At 39.9% G+C, this 23,954-nt stretch overlaps 1 protein-coding gene across 1 annotated transcript in view; it reads right to left on the bottom strand.

Moving 5' to 3' along the window:
• The window catches only part of LOC109935682 (MLX-interacting protein), a 63,794-nt gene extending 45,913 nt beyond the window's left edge, over positions 1 to 17,881 (bottom strand). The window contains exons 1-9 of the mRNA XM_048611720.1: positions 17,798 to 17,881; positions 15,705 to 15,805; positions 14,944 to 15,050; positions 13,463 to 13,548; positions 13,014 to 13,103; positions 12,779 to 12,820; positions 9,871 to 10,093; positions 4,061 to 4,150; positions 482 to 591 (exon numbers count right to left, since the gene is read on the bottom strand). Of these exons, the coding sequence (XP_048467677.1) occupies positions 482 to 591; positions 4,061 to 4,150; positions 9,871 to 10,093; positions 12,779 to 12,820; positions 13,014 to 13,103; positions 13,463 to 13,548; positions 14,944 to 15,050; positions 15,705 to 15,805; positions 17,798 to 17,881 (933 nt within the window). The remainder of the gene's footprint in view (positions 1 to 481; positions 592 to 4,060; positions 4,151 to 9,870; positions 10,094 to 12,778; positions 12,821 to 13,013; positions 13,104 to 13,462; positions 13,549 to 14,943; positions 15,051 to 15,704; positions 15,806 to 17,797) is intronic.
• Between the last annotated feature and the right edge of the window lie 6,073 nt (positions 17,882 to 23,954).

The raw sequence follows: 23,954 nt of genomic DNA, 5'->3' as shown, positions 1-23,954 counted from the left end.
CCTTAGTTGGATAGTTGGAGGGGGAACCCACCCAACAGAACAGCTGATTGCAGCTATTTAATGGTAAATTAATGATAAGTAATTGTTATACTCACGCTATAGCAAGGAGAGTAAAATTTCTATTTTCTGCCTAAAAGATTCAGTCTACTATGAAAACAATCAACCTGCTTGCATGAGCACCAGTGTTAAACAAAACACAAGCTGCAGTGAATAACTTCGAACATTCTGGGCAAGACAAAGAGACAGAAAGTTTACCACCTATTACGCAGACTTACTTTACCATCCCTAGATTCCCTTTCCAATACTGTAAAAATAATTACTTTGAAAATGCATTTTGTGACACTATTAATTACGAAATGTAGCTCACTACTTTTATTTTGAAGAATAGCTCTAGTAATTTGCAAAATGTACACAGGAAAGGCAGAAATAAAGACAAGCCATAGTATTACATGTACTGTACATACAGAAACAAAATTCTTACCTGTGGTGGTGAACTGCTGGCACCTAGAGAAGTGACAGAAGGTACAGATGGCGTGGGGGATGAGAACTGGCTGCCAGCCAAAGACGGGAAGCGGGTTGAAGGAAACAAATCTGTAATTAAATAGTTCAGTTTTAGTATCTTTCACAACTTGCAATATCCCATGCACTCTCATTTTTCCATTGAAGTAGTTTAGATGTAATGTGACCTTGGATAACAGTTATACCAAATTTACTTCGGGGGGAAAAAAAACCTATGTAAACTTCATACTTTCCAACATGGAGAAGAAAAAAAAGAAATGTTGTAAAATCAAACTTTTCCATATGAACATGCAATTTTAGGGAGACAGCCAGAAAGCAAACAGGTGAAAATTTTACACCAGTAGTAGAACAGTTGGACAAAAAGCTACAAAAGATGCGGGAACAGAAGTAGGCCATTTGGCCCATCAAGTCAGCTTCACCATTCAATGAAATCATTGTTGATCTGATAATCCTCAGATTCACTTTCCTGCCTTTTTTCCCCAACAAGCTCGGATTTTCTTACTGATTAAAAAAATTGTCCATCTCACCCTCGAATATACGTAACAACCCAGCCTCTCGCATCTCTCTGCGGTAAAGAATTCCACAGAATCTGAGAAAATAATTTTACCATCCACCTTCAAGGGCACTCATTTATTCTGAGATTATGCCTTCTGGTTCTGGACTCTCCCATAGGCAGGAACAACCTCTATAAGCCTCTAAGAATTGTGTATGTTTCAATAAAGTCGCTTCTGATTCTTCTAAATTCCAATGAGTACAAGCCCAACCTACTAAATTTCCCTTCATAAGAAAATCCCTCCATATCAGAAATCATTCTAATTAACCTTCTTTGGACTGCCTCCAATTCCAGTATATCTTTCCTTACATAAGGGGACCAAAACTGTTCACAATATCCTAGATGTGGTCTGACTAGGTATCTAACATAATTTTAGCAAGAGTTCGAGATAACAAGGTGTAGAGCTGGATGAACACAGCAGGCCAAGCAGCATCAGAGGGGCAGGAAAGCTGACGTTTAGGGTTTACAACCTTTTTCTGAAGAAGGGTCCAGACCCGAAACGTCAGCTTTCCTGCTCGGCCTGCTGTGTTCATCCAGCTCTACACCTTGTTATCTCGGATTCTCCAGCATCGGCAGTTCCTACTATCTCTGAAACAACAGTTCCCTATTTTTATATGCCATTCCTTTGGAAATAAAAATTCTATTTGTACTTCCTATTGTACGCTAGCTTTTTGTGATTCACGCACAAGACCCCAAATTTTTCTCTGCTGCAGCTTCTGCAGTCTTTCCTATTTAAATTATATTCATCTCCTCCAATCTGCTCAGCAAAATGAATAACCTCACATTTTCCCCACTTCATATTCTATCAGCCAGACTTTTGCCACTCACGTCTATATCCCTCTGCAGCCAGTTTGTGTTATTCTCACCGCTTGTCTTCCCACCTATTTTTGTGTAATCCTTAAATGTGGAAATAGTACCTTCAGTTCTCTTATCCAAGTCATACACTATATACTGCAAATAATTGTGGCCTCGGTACTGATCCCTGTGGCACTCCAATAGTTACAGGTTGCCATCCTGAAAATGTGTCCCCCATCTCAATTTTCTCAACTATTAGTTTGCCAATCCACTGTCCATGCGTAAAATATCCCAAACACCTTGGGCTCTTATTAAATAGTCTATGCAAATTACCTCACTGAACATCCTTTGGATATCCTGCTATCCTGCTTGTTAGCTCCTCAAGTAAACTTAATAAATTTGTCAGGTATAATACCCCCTCTCATGAAGCCAACAGCAGGAAGAACTTTGTAACTTTTCCAAAGCTTCTGAATGTTTTGTAACGTCGGCCACTACTGTTCAGTAAGGCAAAGTTAAATTTGGTGACCAAAGTGGGAAAGTGCATAACCAAGTAAACTGAAATTTCAATTTCAGAAAACCAGCTTCAGCGCAGGATTGAGTTATTTTTGAATAATTAATCACTTCAGCTTGATTAAGCGTGTGAGGAATAAATTATATTCTGTTTAATTATGGGTAGTTATTAAATAGTTTCTGTACAAAATAACCCACAAGCCCAGGTCAAAGTTAAGATTTATGGTTTTATTGATTTATCATGATTCAAACTAATGTAAACTTAGGTTGATAGACATGAAAATGCTTTGAAGCAGACACAGGTTGCACCCAAAGACATATCAATGTTTTAAAATGGTGACTTACAATAAAGTCACTTGAGCGCCACTGGGCTGCTCTCTCATTAGAGAGAGTGCAAGTGGTGGGATTAACACAAGGCTCATCATGTCTTGGGCAAAGGGCAAGTCTGAGAAGGCAGGACCTTCATAGTAATTTCAGCTGATGTAGAAACTGCTGCTGGCATCACACTGCATCGCAAACCAACAGTCCAGCCAACTGAGCTAACCATTTATAATAACATTGTGTAATATGTTGTATGGTCATTTTGAACTTTAATTCATTTTAGGCATTAACAGTTTTTGTGGCATTACACACGGCTCTCAGTGCAGTATACTGACAGATTTTGGAGAACAATCAGATGTATCAATTCATCATAGTTAATCATTAGGAGGTGACACCACATAGTCTAAGCAGATACATTAATTCTTCACTGGTGCCAACTTATTCTGGTAAAGATCTAAAGGGACGATCTTATAAAATTATTGGCATGCTAAACATTGAATGAGAAAATTAAGGGAAATTATGTTATTAAGATGACCACTACTTTTAAAGAAAGCAATTAGACATAGACTACCTAGGCAATCCAAGACTGACCACGGATATTGGCTAGCAACAGTCAATAAGGCCTGCGTTTTAGTCATTGAATGCACAAAAAGGAATATCAAAGACAATCAAGAGACTGGTGCCCAGTCAAAATGTCATGAACTGGCATTCTAACATGGATAGGCTGAAACCACTATCTTATTAAGTATCACTTGTTTTGTGCTGGCTTTGATAAACGTAATGAATTCTGTAAAACTTGTGAAAACATTCTTGAACCTAGAATGGGTCTTGCAGCTAATCAAGATCAATTAATTTTAGATTGGCTAGTTCAAACTCAGCCTATAACTGTCAACACTGCGTGGAGCTGGAGGAACACAGCAGGAAGCATAAGATTAGGAAAGTCGAAGTTTCGGGTCAGGACCCTTCTTCAGAACTGTGATCCAGGAATTCTGAAGAAGGGTCCTGAGCCGAAACATGGACTTTCCTACTCCTCTGATGCTGCATGACCTGCTGTGTTCCTCCAGCTCCACATCATGTTCACTCTGACATGAGCATCTGCAGTTCTTGGTATCTTCAAGCAGCCTATGATTGTAATTGATGTAGGTCTAACTACTAAAGTTAAAGTATATGCCAAAATGTTACACTGGCATATAGAAATGTGAAAATGATCAACAAGGCATCACGTACCTTGTGATGTTTCTCCACAACAAGTTATCTATCATGAATATATTCAGCAAAAATCAGTAAAACAGCATCAGGCAAGTGGAAATATCAGTACATAAACTACCACTTTCAAATTCAAGGTGGCTATGCAAATCTTACCTTGGAAAGGTTCAAAAGTGTCCATGAAGTCCAGATTGGGCTGTAGCGGAATCAATCCAGGCTGAATCATATCAGCATTTCCTGCATGTGCTGTCAGAAGTATTGGGAGAGTTAAGCATACAGTACCTGAATCACACATTTTGAAGACTAACAATTTCAACATTGAATACTTTGCATCAGGAGCTAGTTTTTCCAATATACTTTGCTTTGTACAACTTGTGTGAGGATGCACCACAAAACGGCAAACACCCACCATTTACAAGTCTATAAGGTGTCTTCATTATTCATTAACATGAAAAATTAAAAGAAAAACTCGCATTTATATTTCTTCTTTCATGGCCTCAGCACATTCAAAAGCATACCAACATGCAAGACGAAGAAGTTAGGAGATAATAATCCCTTACTCCTTACTCTTTACATGCTCCAAATGATTTCTCACCTTTAGTAGCATCAGTACTTTCTCAATCCCGAGTTCACTGCCTTCTTATCCTCCCCGAATCTTTTCTATCTTGTAAACTCCCGAAGCCAAATTCATACCATCCCCACGGTCCTGCTCGTTCCATCATATCAACCCTATTAAGGCCAACTCTGATCTTTTCTTGTATCCCTCACTATACACACACCTCTTCAATACCCAGTCCACCTGTATTTTCCTGGGAAGAAACAAACCCCAGTTCACATAGAACACCACTTCCAAAATCCTAGTTGACCTCCTGGTTCTCTGCTCACATTTTTGCAGTTAATGATTTGATCAACCAGACCCTCACTTGCACGTTTGTTCTCTATCAATGATGTCATACATCATTCTCAGTCAAACAATATCTTGATTTTAAAATTATTTTCCTTGTTTTCAAATCCCTACACAGTCTTACCCCTCTCTATTTCTGTAATCTCCTCTAGTCTCACAAACCTTTGCAGTACGTGCACTCTTCTAATTCTGACATGTTTTGTATCCCCGATTTTAATTGCTGTACTAACGGTGGCTGTGCCTTTGTTATCTCGGCCCCGTGCTTCAAAGGGCCCTCTATATAGATCTTTCTCCTTTACCTCACTTTCCTCCTTCAAGACCCACCATAACTCCTACCTCTTTGACCAAACATTTCTGGGTAAACCATTTGTGGGTCAAACATTTGGTCATCTGACCTACTGTAGCTTGATGTCATATTTTGTTTCAAAACAGTATGAACGGCTGGTTCTGACTTTCAAAAAAAAAATTCACTTATGGGCCATGGGCATCGCTGGTTGGCCAGCATTTATTGACGATCCCTAATTGTCCTTGAGAAAGTGGTGGTGAGCTGCCTTCTTGAACTGCTGCAGTCCATGTGCTGTGGGGTGACCCACAATGCTCTTAGGGAGGAAATTCCAGGATTTCACCCAATGAAGAAATGGTGATATATTTCCAAGTCAGGATAGTGAGTGGCATGAATGGAAATTTGTAGGTGATGGTGTTTTCATGTATCTGCTGCCCTTGTCCTTCTAGATGGAAGTGGTCGTGGGTTTGGACAGTCCTGTCTAAAGATTTTTGGTGAATTTCTGAAGTGCATCATGTAAAATCGTTCACACTGCTACTACTGAGCATCAGTGGTGGAGGAAGTGGTTGCTTGTGGATGTGGTGCCAATCAAGCGGGCTGCTTTGCTCTGGGTGGTATCAAGCTTCTTGTGTGTTGGAGCTGCACCTATCCAGGCAAGTAGGGATTATTCCATCACACTCTTGACTTGTGCCTTGCAGATGGTGTAACTACCTCAGGAAGGTAGTTTTACACCACAATATTCCTAGCCTCTCATCTGCTCTTTTGCCACTGTATTTATATGGTGAGTCCAGGTGGTAAACCCCAGTATGTTGACAATGGGGGATTCACTGATGGTAACACTACTGAATGTCAAGGGGTGGTGGTTAGATTGTCTCTTATTAGTGATGGTCATAACCTGGCATTTGTAAGGCACGAATGTTACTTTGCCATTTGTCAGCACAAGCCTGGATCCTGTCCAGATCTTGTTGCATTTGAACACTGACAGCTTCAGTCTCTGAGGAGTCACAAAAGGTGCTGAACACTGCACAATCATCAGCAAACATCCCCACTTCTAACCTTATGGTGGGGCGAAAGACATTAACAAAGTAGCTGAAGATGGATGGACTTCGGACAGTACCCGAGGAATTCCTGCAGAAATGTCCTGGAGCTGAGAATGACTCATCTCCAACTACCACCCCTATCTTCCGAAGTTGCAGGTATGACTCCAAACTGTGGAGAGTTTGCCCATCTGTTTCCCACTGATGTTAGTTTTGCTAGAGCTCCTTGATGCCATACACGTTGAAGTCAAGGGCCGTCACTCTCACCTCACTTCTGGAACTCAGTTCTTTGGCCCATATTTGAACAAAGACTGTAATGACGTCAGTGGCCTAGGCAGAACCAAAACTAGGCATCAATGAGCAGGTCTAACCACCACCCCTTGACATTCAGTAGTGTTACCATCAGTGAATCCCCCATTGTCAACATACTGGGGTTTACCACCTGGACTCACCATATAAATACAGTGGCAAAAGAGCAGATGAGAGGCTAGGAATATTGTGGTGAAAAACTACCTTCCTGAGGTAGTTACACCATCTGCAAGGCACAAGTCAAGAGTGTGATGGAATAATCCCTACTTGCCTGGATAGGTGCAGCTCCAACGCACAAGAAGCTTGATACCACCCAGAGCAAAGCAGTCCGCTTGATTGGCACCACATCCACAAGCAACCACTTCCTCCACCACTGATGCTCAGGTCAATGCTGAGTCAGTGCTGTTGATAGCACTATTAATGACATACTCCATCACTTTACTGATGATCGAGAGTAGACTGATGGGGCTGGGTTGGATTTGTCCTGCTTTTTAATATACATGACACACGAGGGCAATTTTCCACATTGTTGGGTAGATGCCAGCGTTGCAACTGTACTGGAACAGCTTGGCTGGCGAAGCAGCAAATTCTGGAGCACAAGTCTTCAGTACTGTTGCCGGAATGCTGTCAGAGCCACAGCCCTCGCAGAAACCAGTGCCTCCAACCATTTCTCGATATCATGTGGAATGAATCAAATTGGCTGAAGACTGATATTTGTGATGCTGGAGGCCAATGGAGGAGTCCTAGATGGATTGCTGCGAATGCTTCAGCCTTATCCTTTGCACTGATCTGTTGGTCTCTTCCATCTTTGAGGATGGGGATATTTGTGGAGCCTGCTCCTCCAATAAATTGGCTTAATTGTCCCCCACTATTCATGACTGGATGTTATAGGACTGCAGAGCTTAGATCTGATCTGTCGGTTGTGTGATCACTGAACTCTGTCTATTGCTTGCTGCTTATGTTATTTGGCACACAGGCAGTTCTGTTTGGTAGCTTCACCAGGTCAACACTTCATTTTAAGATATGCCTGCACTGTCCACTGAACCAGGATTCATCCCCTGGCTTGATGATAATGGTGGAATGGGGTATGTGCTGTGCTAGGAGGCTGCAGAATTCTGCTGTTGTGAGTAGCCCACAGCACCTCACTGATGCCCACTCTTAAGTTGCTAGATCTGTTCAAAGTCTATCCCATTTAGCACAATGATGGGGCCGCATGATGAAGGGTATTCTCAATGTGAAGGCAGGACTTCGCCCCCATAAAGACAACGCAGTGGTTGCTCTTACCGATGATGTCATGGAGATGGCATCAGCAACTGGCAGATAGGGTAAGAATGAAGTCAGGTATGATTTTTTAATCTCTTGTTGGTTCCCTCACCACCCACCCAGACCCTTTCCAGCAGACGTTGAAATCCCCCACCCATCTTGCAGCCTTGCCACCCTCGCCACCCTCAGTGCTTCCTCCAAATGTTGTTCAACATGGAAGAATACTGATTCATCAGCTGAGGGAGGATGGTACATGGTAATCAGCAGGAGGTTACCTTGTCCATGTTTCACCTGAAGCTATGAGACTTTATGGGGTCCGGAGTCATAGCATCATAGAATCCCTACAGTATGGAAGCAGACCATTTGGCCCATCAAGTCCACGCCGACCCGCCGAAGAGCATTCCACCCAGACCCACCCTGCTACCCTATCCCTATAACTTTGCATTTCCCGTGGCTAATCCACCTAGCCTGCACGTCCCTGGAAACTACGGACAATTTAACATTGCCAATCCAGCTAACCTGCACATCTTTGGACTTTGGGAGGAAACCAAATCACCTGGAGGAAACGTATGTAGGCATGCGGAGAACGTGCAAACTTCACACAGATAGTCGCCCGAGGCTGGAATTGAACCCAGGTCCCCTGATGCTGTGGGGCAGCAGTGCTAACCACTGAGCCACCATATTGGCCCAAGATCAACATTGAGGACTCCCAGGGCAACTTTCTCCTGAATGTAAGCCACCTCTGTTGGGTCTGTCCTGCTGATGGAACAGGACATATCCAGAGATGGCGGTGGCGGTGTCTGGGATATTGTCTGTAAGGTATGATTCCGTGAGTATGACTACGTCAGGTTGTTGCTTGAGAGTCAGCTCTCCCAATTTTGGCACTAACAACCGATGTTAGTTACGAGGACTTTGTACAGTCGACAGGGCTATTTCTGCCAATGTCTTTTCTGGTGCCTAGCCTAGGTCAATACCAGATGTTCCATCCAGATTTCATTTCTATGACAAGTTATTGCAGTGATTGATGCAATTAAGTGGCTTGGCAGACCATTTCAGAGGGCAGTTGAGAGTCAAACTTATGTCTGTAACTCTGGCGCCAAACCAGGCAAGGATGCCAGATTTCCTTCACTGAAGCACATTAGTGAACAAGATGGGTTTTTCCGACAATCGATGATGGTTTCATGGTCATCAGTTAATTCTTAAAATGAATTCTAACTCGACAATCTGCCATGGCAGGATTTGAACACAAGGTCCCTACAACATTAACTGTGTTTCTGGAGTAATAGACTAGCCGTAATACCATTAAGACATTGCCTCCCCTCTCGTAGTAGCAAGTACCTGATAAAGAATCTGATTTTTCAATTGGATTTTCTTTCAGCTTGTGCTTGGTCTGTCAAGATGTGCCAAAACCAGGTAATGTGTCACAAACTCTGTGCATTACTTGTGAAACTTGTCACCACGCACATAAAGTCATAAAGTAATACAGCATGGAAACAGTCCTTCGGCCCAAACTGGTCCACGCTGACCATGGTGCCCACTCAGCTAGTTCCAATTACCCACATTTGGTCCATATCCCACTAAATCCATCTCATCCAAGTGTTTTTTAAATGTTGCTATTGTACCTGCCTCAAACACTTTCTCAGGCAGCCCATTCCATATATGCACCACTGTGTGTGAAGAAGTTGCCCCTCAGGTTCTTCTTAAATCTATCCCCTCTCACCTTAAACCTATGCCCTCTAGTTTTCAATTCCCCATCCCTGGGAAAAAGACTATATGTATTCATCCTATCTATGCTCCTCATGATTTTATACACCTCAATAAGATCAATCCTTATTCTCCTACATCCCAAGAAATAAAGTCCTATCCTGACCAACCTCTCTCTATAACTCAGGCCTACTGGTACTGGCAACATCCTTGTAAATCTTCACATAAAAGCAAGAAATTTATATGCACTAAGTTGAAACAGGTAGGGTAGCACTATCTCAAATAATTTTTTTTCAAAGAAATTTAGTTAATCTAAAATAAGTAAGATATCTATTTGCAATCAGCAGGAAATATGTACCACAGGACTTTTTTCCCCCCAGGAAGAAAAATAACAAAATTTGTAAAGCGTAACACTTTTGAAAAAGGTTTACAATGCCACAAAAAATGCCTTGCAAGTGTCACTAACCAATCTCTCTTGGGTTGGGCCAGGCTACCGGGTGGTGTGAGGACAAAGTTGAGAAAAGTGTGTCAGAGAATTCAGACATTAACATGTCCATATCCAAGAGCTGGTCCTCCTCCATGGGGACAGGTGTATCACTTCCTTTCCTTTTTGCACACCATGCCGCCAAGTCATCATCTTGAAATGGAATATAACAGGCTTCGGAGCCGCCATCGTCAAATCCAGAAAGCTGTATACCATTATCCAATATTATAGAAAGAATGGTTAGTGTAACTTACAAAAAAGAAGTGAACAACTTCCAACAAACACTTCATTATTGATGAGAACATTCTCTCAAGAAGGTCTATCAATCAAATACTTTTCATTCAACAAATGTTAAGGAACAGACAGCATTGCCAGTTTAAATAAAATTTCGAACTTGATATTTTAAAAATTCTCATTCCCACCTCCAACAACAAAAACCTTTCAACTGACAAGAGGAACAAAAGCTCAGCTGTGATTCCCAGACATCGCTAAGGCTATCCTTGGCCAGACTACGGAGAATTAACTATATTAAAAATCCCCTCTGACCACATGTACAAAAATAAGAAAAATTGCCTGCTACGGAAAGGTAACAAAATCTACATGGTATTCTGGTTTTGAACAAGTTATGCAGTCCTGTAGGTTTTATTTTTAAAAATACTGATTATAAAACCAGAAATATTCTAACGCAGCCATTACATTTTTGGTGTTTTTTTAAAAAATGTACAAGTACTCAAAATGAGGCGTCCCTGAAGTAAATATAAAATTAAATTCCAAGATTAATCATCATTCAAGCTCCTTTTCATTTTACTGGCGTCAGAGTTGGAGCATCACACTAAAATGCTTCAATACCTAAGGAGCAAATTAGAATGCCTATGGCCCAGAGGATCATGTACAGCATTCACTGTTGTTTCTGCAGTAAGAAATCCCTAGTATTCTTTTAAATGTAGTACATCAACAAACAGCTGGATGAAGGGAGCAATCAAGCCATTGGAGAATGAAGTGGAAATTAATTCAGCCTTTCCCCTCCAAACAAATTAAATCCCAAGATTCAAATCTTTCCTCCCGTTATTATGTCCCAAAATAGCTAGGAGCAAATATAATGCAAATTATCAAATCATATTTAATGGAAGAGCACTAGAACATCGAAATTTTACAAGTTAGAATAGATGTTTACAAATGAAAGAGCACCATAATGCTTTAAGACATTCAAAATGAAGTTTAGGAAGTTATTTAATCTTATATCCAGCAGATGGCAGTATTTATACTCTACTCTAACATTCGAGTTTTAAATAAATGGCCAAACCAATTTTTCTTTTAAATTTTTTTAAGGTAGTCAAGCTCCATAACATGAGCGCTGCAGAGATGGAGATGTGCGAGGATAAAGAAAGATGGAATTGAGACACCAAGCAGGAAATGGAAGAACAGTAAGTGAACAATGTTGAATGCAGAAGAGATAATCTTAAGGAAGCTTCTGAAGGTAAGTAGGATTCGAGCAAAGCTTAGGGGATTAGAATAAAAGAATTCGAAAGAACAGGACCATGATGGAGAAAAAGGCTTGGAACAAGGAACAACGAACAAAGAAGGAACAAGGAGCTGTTGAGGAGATAAACACACAACAGATAAAGAGACCAGGACTAGTGGTGAGGGCTATCTAATCAATTTGTTGCAGGATCAAAAGCCAAAAATGGGCTTTAAATTGTTGCCCAATTTGTCCATTTGGCAAGAAGAGTGCTTGTCCCTACAGCCAGTCCATTTTCAAAGAGCTTGCCAAGTAAGGTGTTATAAGCCTTCAAGTAAACCTTGCTGTAGCACCTGAACATACTAAGCTAATGCACAGGATTATGCTAACATACAAAGTGCACTGAATGGACAAGCATATCTGATAGCTGCTTTTTAGAAAATCCATTAAAAATATATTTGGGAGAGTCTGAAAGTATTAACAATAATCAAATTTTAAAAATGTGTTATGGACTAGACGAAACCTCCTAAAAATATATTAAGAAGACAGCTTAGACTCTAACCTTTTCCTATTTCAAACGTAATGCAATTCGAATAATCAAACTACTTGGCCTTATGCAAAACACACTATTTTTACACTACAGTTAAAATACAAAAAAAAACTAAAAGAATTGGCTGAAATGTAACTCTATCAAAATGCTAAACAACATAATACATACATAAACTACTACTAATTAACTGTTCCAAATAAGTAACATGCCATAAAACACAGCCTCAAAAGGCAAATTCAGTAAAACAGATTGTCTCACATGCAATTCTAGCAGCAGGAAAAGAACCCCAGCTTCTAACCATAACAGAGAGAGGAATAAGAGTTTCCACATACAGCTTCAAGACCCCAGCAATTGCAGAAAGCTAAAAACTAAAATTCCTGGTTCTGTGGGAACTTGGCCTCACCCATTCGGCTGCTTCTACTGTTCCAACTTTTTTAAAAAACCCAACACCTCACAAAGCTGTTTACTTTATTGGCTTTGAGCAGACCGCTCTGCATCTCTGTCTCAATCTTTCTTCATTAAAAAACCAGGACAAAATACACCTCTTAAAGCCATAGTATCGTCACAAATGCAAACATAAAAGTGGTCAAAATCACTCACCCCTTAATTTATCTGTTCAATTGCAATCTATACTGACCTTTAAATTTATGACAAAATTATGCAAAAATCTTTAGCCACAAAATACTTCATTAACTTATAGGCAGTGATCAGAAGTGTTATACACTACCAGCAGAACACATGGTGAATGACTGCAATTGTCCCTTTTGAACAAAAAGCAATCTTGTTATCAGATCATACCGTTGACATGTCAAGCATAAACAGGTGACATATTTCAAAAGAACTCGTCTTTAGTGAAAGTGTAATTTTAATTTTCAACTTACTTTAATCAAACTTGAAAGATCTTCATCTTTGTGCTTCTGTAACTGAAAAAGAAAAAGAAGCTAAAAATGTATCAAAGAAAAATAGATCATTGTGAAATGTTGATTGCAGAAACTGAGAAATGATCCCTTCATTCTGTTTGTAATGAGTTTTTAAATTCCCTAAAGAACAAACATATTTTCAATACACAATGCTAAAATAAGAGACTACAAAATTATCTCAAAGCAAACAACATACCCTTTTCTTGAAGTACGTGCGCCATTTGTGATACTCTCTTATTACAATCTCAATTCTTCTTTTCCAGAATTTTCCTTCTGTTACAGCTGCCTATGAAAATATTGGAATTTGTTAAAATCTCGACTTCACACAGAATTTGATCAATTGTACAATGTATCCAAAATTATGTTAAAATTGTTGTGAAACATGTGCATCCTGCTAACTAAAAAATGAAAACTTGGAAATTAAGGACATTTTTTGATTTGCAGTCACAGGGAAGTGAAAAATCCTGATCATACTAATAAGCAAAAAAAACCCTAAAAAGTTACACAATAACAAAAGCGCACAGAAAAAACAAGTCATATGCAAGAACTATAACAATCAGCATTTCAAGGGATAACAGAATCTTTTTACAAAAATTATTAGGGTCGCCATTATTCTTGTTATACGGAAGTTTCACATTCACTTACTTCTGGTCGTCGAGGTTCATCAAACTCGATTGTCCCATCCAATGGAGTAACAAAGTGACAAACTGGATTGTCACGTTTTTCTACATCTAAATGAGAACAAAAACTTGTTACATCAGCAATATTGGCAATTTTGTTTTAAAAACCAGCATTTCCTGCAATCACAGAACTTAGCTGCTCTTTTTGGAGGTGGGTGGGGGAGAATAGAAAAAGGAATAGCCAGAGTTTAGCAACCCTATGTGGTCTGCAGTGAGGTAGGAAGGAGATCACACAAAATAATCAAAGATAAAAAGGAATACATTATTGATAAGAATTAAGTTTAGAAGATAGCCTGAAAGCAACCTGTGTGGAAACAACATGCAAAATGGCCACCTAGTTGCGATTTCCGTCAAAAGGCTCATGAACTTTTCTCTTAGTCTGTAGTTTTCTATTGGCATCCCCATATAACTTCCCACTCTTCCCTAAGGTCTAAGGATTCCAGCATCCAGACTGATGCTCCAGGTTGTGTAAAGAATGGTTGCACAGGTAAAATATCAGATAGCTTCTAGTGCATGTGGAATTGGGTTACTAGCTTAAGCCAAAGTCTTCAGAGATTAGAAACTGTGGACGCAAGGTAGTTATGGAATGTCAAGACTAGGAACGATTTGCTCTTCTAATGATAAAAACGAATGCACAATTCAGAAACATATAGTCTAAGCCATATCATCTTGACAGGGAGAATACCAGCCTCAACAAGTAAATAATAGTCAACCTGGCCATTTATACAGGGGGATTAAGTCATCTGATTGATTTGAAACTTTGAAAAATTTAATAATCTGCATTGTTCCGATGTGTTCGGTCTAAGAAGGCATATGCAAACAATGACAATAGAATTCTCCATTACAATGTGGCATGGTGACAGCAAGTTGTGGGGAAACATTTCTCTCCGAAGAATTCTCTATCTGCACCACGATTATTCCAACATATGCTTGTGGAAACATTTTAAAAATTAGCTTGCTTTCCAAAAGTATTATGTTAAATAACAAATATCTGCCCTAATTCGAATGCTGGTTCTAAGAGTCAGCAAACAAGTAGAAATGCTTGAGGAGCATCATTTATCATTAAAAAAAATTGAGGGTGGGGGAGGAAAGAGATTTAAAAAGCCATGCCTGTATAGATCAGAATATTGCAAGTTTAAAAAAGATCAAGTTCATCTGAAAATCACGATACTGAATGATGTAAACTTATTTAGGCACTCATTATCATTCTAGTGAAAGATAAATCTGAGTTCAAACTCCCACTTAAGCAAAAAAAAACACCCAGAGTACATACATTGACTTTGTAGAGGAGATATGAAATGTAAGATTGGGTACACTGGGCTAGATAACACAACAGACATGAGGTAATGAAATGAACTATTTCACATTTGTATCAGCGCACTTCATCAAGAACTGCAGGAATAAATTGTTAGCTGAGAAAATAAAGGTAAATGAGATTTTACTCACATTGCATGTACCATGCCCTCCAGATAGCATTGTTCAGTCGAATTTTGTCTCTCCAGAGAAGTTTCAATCCTTTGAAATTTTTCCATTTAGGTGAAACCAACTTTCCACTAGAAACAAATGGGTATCAATATATCAGTTTCAACAAATTAAATTGATTCAGGGCTAGTTGAAAGGTAGTAACTAAAATGATTCATGTGTGAAACAGCAGGTAATCTGACAACAAATCTGCAACTGTTTGAATGGACGTGCGCTTAATTTGGGCTCATGTTACCTCTGCTTATCTTTAGCATTTGCAAAATGCTCATTCCACCAAGTAATACATAAATGAAAGGATCTATTCAAAAGCAACAAACAACCAAAGATGTGAAGTGCAGGAGTGTATAATGATGGCATATTATTATGCAAAGTCTGCTCGCTGAAGTGAGGAGGACACATCTGTCTGGGTATGCTGGAGCAGCAAGAAGCAAGTATGAAGAATGCAGTCAGGTGTGGAGTAAAGTGCAGCTTCGAAGGCATACGTGAAGGTCATATTGGCAACAACATTACAGGGGATTACTTTATTGACAGCACCTGACATGACCATCAGGAAGTGGTGCAGTCGTTCAATGAACACAGATGAATCTCGTTTACCAAAAAAAAAGGTGTGATTTTGTCAGAGGTGAAAATGTAAAAAAAAACAGGAACCAAACTGTCCACTTTAAGTTTTAATAGAGGTGGGTCAAGAGATTGGTGTTTAACCCATTCACAAGAAGTGGACTTGCCATTTAAATATTATAATGATGCCTGGTGCCTCCATTTTAACAGCCATTCTATTTTTACTCAAGAGATGATCAGGTTTCCAGGGCCTTGGGAAATTAGGCAGCTAAAAGGTAAACCAGATTAAAAACTATGAAGCAAGCTACCCAAATGCCCTCAAATCACCAGACATTCCCTGCCATGCCCCCAATACTGTGACCAGAAATTCAAACTTCTCAGCAGACACCTCCTACCATAATGAGGAATTCCACAACCCTGCACTCACCCTCACACAGATGTTGAGGATACATAGGGCAAGGGCTCAGGTCAGAGGATAATCCGAAATGGAATATGTAAATAGTCAACAAGGCTGAAGTGTTACTTTTATCCCAAAACACTAGAGATGCAAGATTTGAAAAACCGTCCCAGCCTTTTATTTTAAACAAGTTATACCGACAAGGAAAAGATGATTAATAAAAAAATTGCACTTATACAAATAAATCTTTCAACAATTCATTTCACATATTTCTGCCATCCTCGTCAAATAGGCACTTGATCTCTAGGTAGAGAATGAATTGGAAAGTAAGAAATCTGTGTTTTAACCTGTACTGCCAGATAGTCCAAGAATTCTGCATGTCTACTACAATGTTACCAAAAGTTCTAATGATAAAACTGCATTATATAACTTGCATATTCAGGGACTACAGCTTGCTGTTATTTCATTAGCTCAATACTAATGGCTTCCAGCGATGGGGCTGTTTGCATGCATTGCCCCCTCATCTATACACACACATACATTTTGCTCATATAATTTGATGCAGTGCAGATGTACAAGTTCTGTGGGTATTCTTTATCCCTATCCTTATGAATGGAAGCTTAGCGATGATTAAGTGATTGCAATACTAGAGATTATTTCAATCAAATTAATGGAAAGTAGCTAATGGCATTATAAATTAGCTTAAATAATGAGGAGCAGATGGCAATAACAAATAGAAAAAAAAAGTGTGTCTTTGGACAATGACGACGGCAGTTCCATTGAAAATACTGTTATTCAAACAACTCAAATAGTTTGCAGGCGATATTTATTGTAATAAGAAACTCGATGACACCAAGCTGAGAGATTGGGCGGTAAATATAAGAGTCCATAAACAAAGTGAATATGGCAATTAAAACAAATTCTTTTCTTTCAATTCTGGCAGTTAGGCACACCATTGTTCTGCCATTCTCACATTTCAATCACTTAATCTGAACTATCAACATCTTCTCTCCACCAACACCCTACACCCCACTACCACGCACCCCACCCCCCCCCCCCCCACCAACTACAGCATAAATGCTGCCACCCTCGCCACTTCAATTCTGCTGAAGAGTCAGCTAGACTCAAAATGTTAGCTTGTTGTCTCTCCATGGATACTATCTGATTAGCTGTGATCCCCAGCATTTGTTGTTTTCTATGTAGAATATTAATTGGGAATACAAAATTAAGCTTTACCGAAGACCTTACCCCCCAAAAAAAATTCAGTGCCACAAGCTAAGTGTGGGTAACTAGGAATCTGGATGAGGATAACTGTATTTTTGATAAGTACATGAAAATTGACTGGTACAGACAGTTATTGGGTCTGTGATCTCAAAACTAAATTTATACAGGACACACATACTTACTTTAACCTATCTGTACACTTATTGGGTAAAATGTTGGGTAAGGTAGGTAAAAATACCTGTTTCACCTTATGAATACTGCACTAGTTTGCCAATGGGTCAGGCAATAATCTAGAGATTATCATCTTGGAGGTTCTACTTTTTAAATTTAGCTCCTGTTTAAAATCTTACAGCAAAACCTCCTTTCTACCCTTACCAATATCACTGGTACCAACATGCAGGATGACCAATAGATCCCTCCCCTCCCTCACCATCTTGAAGTCCTTCTCCAGCCCTGAGGAGATGTCCTTATCCTGGCACCTGGCAGACAACACAGCCTTCAGAATTCCTGTTTATGGCTGCAGAGAACAATATCTACTCCCAAACTGTACTGTCTCCTACCACAACTACAGTCCTATTTTCCTTCCTCCCACCACTTGAATGGCTCCCTGTACTGAGGTGTTGAGGCCAGTTTGCTTACCTCCTTGTAATCCCAGTCTTGTTTGCACAGCTTGAAAATAACCTTGTAGCTGTTGGATAATCGCAGACATGGAGTCTTCTCCATTTTAAACCCTGGGTCTTCGTATTTGCCTCATCTGCAATGAGACCCTCCTGAACCTGATCACAGACCAATTCTGAATTGCCAAATCTAAGAGATGTGACCATTCTCTAGTGTAAAACATTCAGCTAACTATCACATTCCCTTGTGTGGCACAATGCCTGCAGCTCAGACTCCAGCTCAAGTCGGATGTGAGGTTCCTTGAGCTGCAAACATTTAGTACAGATGCAATTGCTCTGGATCGCATTGGCGTCCAGCAATATCTCTCATATCCTGGCATCACTAACGTATTTGCTTTAACTTGTATATTAATTACTTGAGATTCCCTGCTCTTTACACTTTACTGTAATAATATTGTTTTTATCAACTAAAAAGAAAAAAAATCACCAGTATTAATCTAATACTTAAGCTACTATTTTTAAGAAATGGAAGAAGAAAAACACTGGAGACCTAAACACAAACTGAAGACCTTACTTTTACTTTAAAGACTAGAAATTTCACAATACTACTCTTTAATCAGCTTCTTGCCTTGTACTTGTGTCACCCTGTGGTTTATCACATCATTTCACCTTATCTGTTGCTTGGGAGAGTTTACTTCTTGCAGTAAACCCTAGTTAAAGCACCTCTGTCCTCTTTGCATTGAACTTCCACTTTGAGCCAAAATTTTCAACAGCATAGTTAGTAAGTCACTCAGCTGACCAGTTTAGAAAAAGTGAGTGGAGAAATATTTTCAAAAAAAAAAAATACATCCAAAAGAAAATTCTATTTCTCCACACTGCATTTGAGCACTATTTACTAGTCGTTTAGAAAGCATACACTAGAAAATGAGATCCACTGACAAACAAAACTTTGGCCATACAGAACAATATTAAGTTATTCAATAACTGAACCAATGTTCCTTCCCAATGCTCACTTAGTTAGATTATTTAGCAGTTGTAAAGATGTCCCATTTACAAGAAAATTGTCTGTTTTACTGAACACAGTACCAGGAAGCAACACGATTAAATAACATCTAAATAGTTTGATATATCGTAATTTCAAACTATGTTACAGCTGTACATCATAGATAATTAGCTATTGTTCACAAAAGGGCTAAAGACATCTCTCTCCAAATAGGGGAAGGCAAGGAGGCAGGTTTCCATGAACTACTACAGCTGATATGGGATTAAACCTGTGGCATTCTGCACCATACCCCACCATTCTAACCAACTTAAATAAACCCCTGTACAGCCACTGATTACTAAATTTGACATTGACTACTGCCAGTATCAGTTAATTTGCATTCCCAACGGGAAGCAACAAGAAACTTTAAACTACATAGCTACTAGGCTCAATTTAGGCAATACTAGAACCACCACATAAACAGATCACTTGCAGATCAAAACAGAAGATAAGCTAAACTGAAGTAGAAAAACAGCCAGGAAGACTGGTTCACACTGTGCATTCAATGGTCCATTATACACGTTTACACGACTCTACAAACATTTGCAGGCAAGAAAAGGTGCAACTTAAATCATAGTAGCCTAAAGTCAGGCCGGAGCAAGAGCCTTCCTTGTGAGTTTTATTTTAAACTCACTCACCTAATTCATACATTCCATTATTTAAACTTTCTCACTTTAGTTTAAAACAAAACAAGTGTCCTTTTGCAAGGCTGTGATTAATAGTGACAAACAGGTAGAGGAAAGGAAGAGATACACCAACATTTCCTAATGTGAAAGGTTCTGCCACCAAAGAATAAGGGATCTTTCAGTGGACCATAGAATACAGGCAAGGCCTTTGGCCTATCAAACCTGTACAGCCAAAAATATTCTACCTACACTAGTCCCACTTTTCCCACACTAGGTCCTTCAACTGAGGGGAACAGCTGTTTTCTATTCGCCATGTCCATGCCCCTCAATCACATAAATCTCTACCAGGTCACCCTCAAACTTCTCTGCCCCAAAAACAACCTGAGCTTCTCCAGCCTCTCTTCATAGCTTAAATGCTCCTTCCCAAGCAACATCCTGGTAAGTCTCCTTTGCACCTCCTCCAATGGAATCACATCCTTCCTGTAGTGTGGTGACCAGAACTACACACAATACTCCAGCTGTGGCCTAACCAAAGTTCTGTACAGCTCCAATACCATACACCATAACTGATAAAGACATGCACCCCATATGCCTTAACTATCCTATTAAGCCGTCCTATCACCTTCAAGCTTCCCAAAATCCTTCTGTACCTCTGAGCGTCCTAGAGTCTGGTCATTCATTGAGTACTCCCGTGTCTTGTTCCTTCTTTCAAAGTACATCACCTCTCCTTCAGAGAAGCAGGAATAGCAGTAATCAATGCAGGGAGAAGTTCATGGTTAAACTGGATACTGTCTTAACCAGGTAGCATCATGTCAAAGACTAGAGGTTCACAATAAAAAGTAAGGCATATGTTTATATTTACAATTCATGCCAAACCTACTTTGACAAACTCACTCCAAAACAAACTTGGTGTATCTCACTACTATCCTGCAAAAACCTTTAATTTTAAACATGCCTTCCATATCTTTTTAGTATAGAGGAAAGGTAAAGAGAAGGACACTTTATTGTTGCATCAAATGAGAATTGAATTCACTGTTGGAATATGTCTTTGCCCAAAACTTGCCAGTAAGCCAAGGGAGAGAAAATAATAGCTTATGCTACAGCCGCTATGACAAACATGGCATCTTCTATGCCTAATACACCTAGGCGTAATAAAATGTAAACCTTCTCATCAGCTAGTTATTTCTTATTGTTCACTGGTTCTTAATCTTCAACAAATTCAAATCAATTGAGAGAAGAGATTCAAGTGTGTGGGTCGGTTCTCCTTGGAAACAGGGCCAAGAGAAGATCTGATAGAAATTTTCAAATTTATTAGCAGTCTGGACACGGTAGATAGTGAGAAACTGTTCCGGCTCCTTAACGAATCAAGCATGAGAGGGAACAAGTTTAAATGATTTGCAAACGTAGCAAATTTGACATGAAAAAATTTCAACAGAGTTGTTTGGGTCTGGAATGCACAGCTCGGAAGCGTGCTGAAGACAGAGTCAATTGAGGCATTCAGTTGAGACTTTAGATGAATATTTGAATAGAAACAATGTGCAAGAATACTGGGAAAATTAGGTGAATGGCACCACGTCATCATGCTGCCTGGAGAGCCAGTGTGGTGCAGTCATGGTGGTCCTATTTGTCTTCTGTGCCATAATAACTCAGATTCTGTAAACTAAGGCTTACCATAATCTACAGTAAGTGTATAAAAGATATATTTTCAATCAAGAAGTTTGCTTAAACCAACTGAATATTTTCCATAGATAATAATAGGATCCACAACATTCTGGTGTCTACCTGCCTGAGGCTGTTGAAGTGAGCAATCAGCTTTCCTCGTCTGTTGTCCATTCTTCACCCTCCGTTACTTCAGTTTATTTAATATTGAAATATCCTACCCTGCCTTAAGAGTAGTTCATCCATTTTCCTTCCTGATCTTTATTGGTTTTGGCTTTCCATTGCTTTATCTGAATGTACAATTTATTATCCTTGTGTTCAAATTGCTCCTGCCATATACAACAAAATCCCACCAAAAATAACCATGGTAAAGTTACATTTGTCTAACATGCTGGAATCTCCTTCCTACACCTGTCTGTCTGTCTGTACATCTATTTAGTTAAAGGATGTGAGTTCAAAGGAGTGTCCATAAGCTTCTGGTGACCGTTCCCAATTATTCAGAGTCATAGAATTGTGTAGCACGTAAAAAGTCCCTTCGGTCCAACTCGTCCGATGCTAAGTTTCCCAAACTAAGCTAGTCCCTGCATTTGTATCAGATCCCTCTAAACCTTTCCTATTCATGTACCTGTCAAATGTCTTTTAAATGCTGTACCTGCATCTACCACTTCCTCTGGCATTTCATTCCACATTATGAACCACCCTCTGGGTGAAAGAGTTGCCCCTCAGATCCCTTTTAAATCTTTCTCCTCTCACCTTAAGATATATCCTCCAAAATTGAACATCCCCATCCTCGGCAAAAGACCTTCGCTATCCACCTTATCTATGCCCTTCATAATCGTATAAGCCTCTTTAAGGTCATCCCTCAAGCTCCTGCAGTCCAGGGAGAAAAGTCCAAGTCGATCCAGCCTCTCCTCGTTACTCAAGCCCTCCAGTCCCGGCAACATCCTGCAAATCCTTTCTGAACCCTCCAATTTAATAATATCCTTCCTATAGCAGGGAAACCAGAACTGTGCACAGTATTCTAAAAAGTGCCCTCACCAGTGTCCTGTACAAACTCAACAGGACGCTCCAAATCCTATATTCAGTGGTCTGAGCAAAGAAGGTAAATGTGCTGAATGCCTTCTTAACTACCCCGTCCATCTGTGACGCAACTTTCAAAGAACTATGTACCTGAAACCCAATGTGTCGCCGTTCGACAACATTCCCCAGAACACCAATTTTGGTGTCATCCACAAACTCACTAACTATGCCTCCTAAATTCTCATCCAAATCGTTTATAGAAATGACAAAAAACAGCGCACCCAACACCGAACCCTGTGGAAGATTGCTGGTCACAGGCCTCCAATCCAAAAAACCACCCCCCAAGGCTACCCTCTGTCTGCTCCCATCAAGCCAATTTTGTATCCAATGAATCGCATGTGATCTAACTTCACTAGTCAGTCCACCATGCAGAACCTTGTCAAAGACTTTACAAAAGTCCATGCCTCTCCAAATGCATGTAAATCCTGTCTCTCAGAAACCCCTCCAACAACTTACCCACCACTGATGTCAGACTCACCAATTTATCATTCCCAGGCTTCTCCTTACAGCCTTTCTTAAATAAAGGCAAAGTTTTAGCTACCCTCCAGTCCTCCTGCACTCACCCATTGCTATAGATGATACAAATATCTCTGCTAGGGACCCTGCAATGTCCTGGGATATGCTTGATCGGGTCCCAGAGACTTATCCATCTTTAATTATTTAATACCTCCAGTGCCTCCTCTTCTGCAATGTGGACTGTTATCAAGACAGCAATATTTATTTCTCTAAGTTCCCCAGTCTCCATTTCTTTCTCCACAGTAAAAACTGATGCGAAATATTAGTTTATAATGAGCCTTTATCACTAAGGAGGCAGTGCTGGGCAAGCTAATGGGGCTAAAAGTAGACAAGTCTCCAGGCCCTGATGAAATGCATCCCAGGGTACTAAAAGAGGTGATGGGGGAAATAGCAAATGCACTAGTAATTATTTACCAAAATTCACTGGACTCTGGGGTGGTTCCCACAGATTGGAAAACAGCCAATGTGACGTCACTGTTTAAAAAAGGAAGTAGACAAAAAGCAGGTAACTATAGGCCAGTTAGCTTAACTTCGGTAGTGGGGAAAATGCTTGAATCTATCATTAAGGAAGAAATAGCAAGACATCTGAATATAAATTGTCCCATTGGGAACACCCAGCATGGGTTCATGAAGGGTAGGTCATGTTTAACTAATTTGGTGGAATTCTTTGAGGACATTACTTGCATGGTGGACAATGGGGAACCTGTGGATGTGGTGTATCTGGATTTCCAGAAGGCATTTGACAAGGTGCCACACCAAAGGCTGCTACATAAGATAAAGTTGCACGGTATTACAGGTAATGTATTGGCATGGATAGAGGATTGGTAGACCAGTAGAAATCAAAGAGTAGGGGTAAATGGGTGTTTTTCTGGTTGGTGGTCAGTAGCTAGTGGTGTGCCTCAGGGATCAGTGTTGGGACCGCAGTTGTTTACAATTTACATAGATGATTTGGAGTTGGGGACTAAGTGTGGTGCGTCAAAATTTGCAGATGACACTAAATGAGTGGTAGAGCAAAATGTGCAGAAGACACTGAAAGTCTGCAGAGGGATAAAGATAGTCTAAGTGAGTAGGCAAAGGTCTGGCAGATGGAGTTGATAAGTGTGAGGTCATCCATTTTGGTAGGAATAACAGCAAAATGGACTAGGTTGTAAATGGTGAAAAATTGCAGCAGGCTCCTGTGCAGAGGGACTTGGGTGTCCTTGTGCATGAAATCGCTAAAAGTAGGATTGCAGGTGCAGCAGGTAATTAAAAAGGCA

This window comes from Rhincodon typus, chromosome 24, assembly GCF_021869965.1.
Source record: "Rhincodon typus isolate 14 chromosome 24, sRhiTyp1.1, whole genome shotgun sequence".
In the NCBI taxonomy this organism is placed as follows: Eukaryota; Metazoa; Chordata; class Chondrichthyes; order Orectolobiformes; family Rhincodontidae; genus Rhincodon; species Rhincodon typus.
Note: the sequence above shows the minus strand (reverse complement) of the source record. Positions and strands in the feature narration are given on the sequence as shown.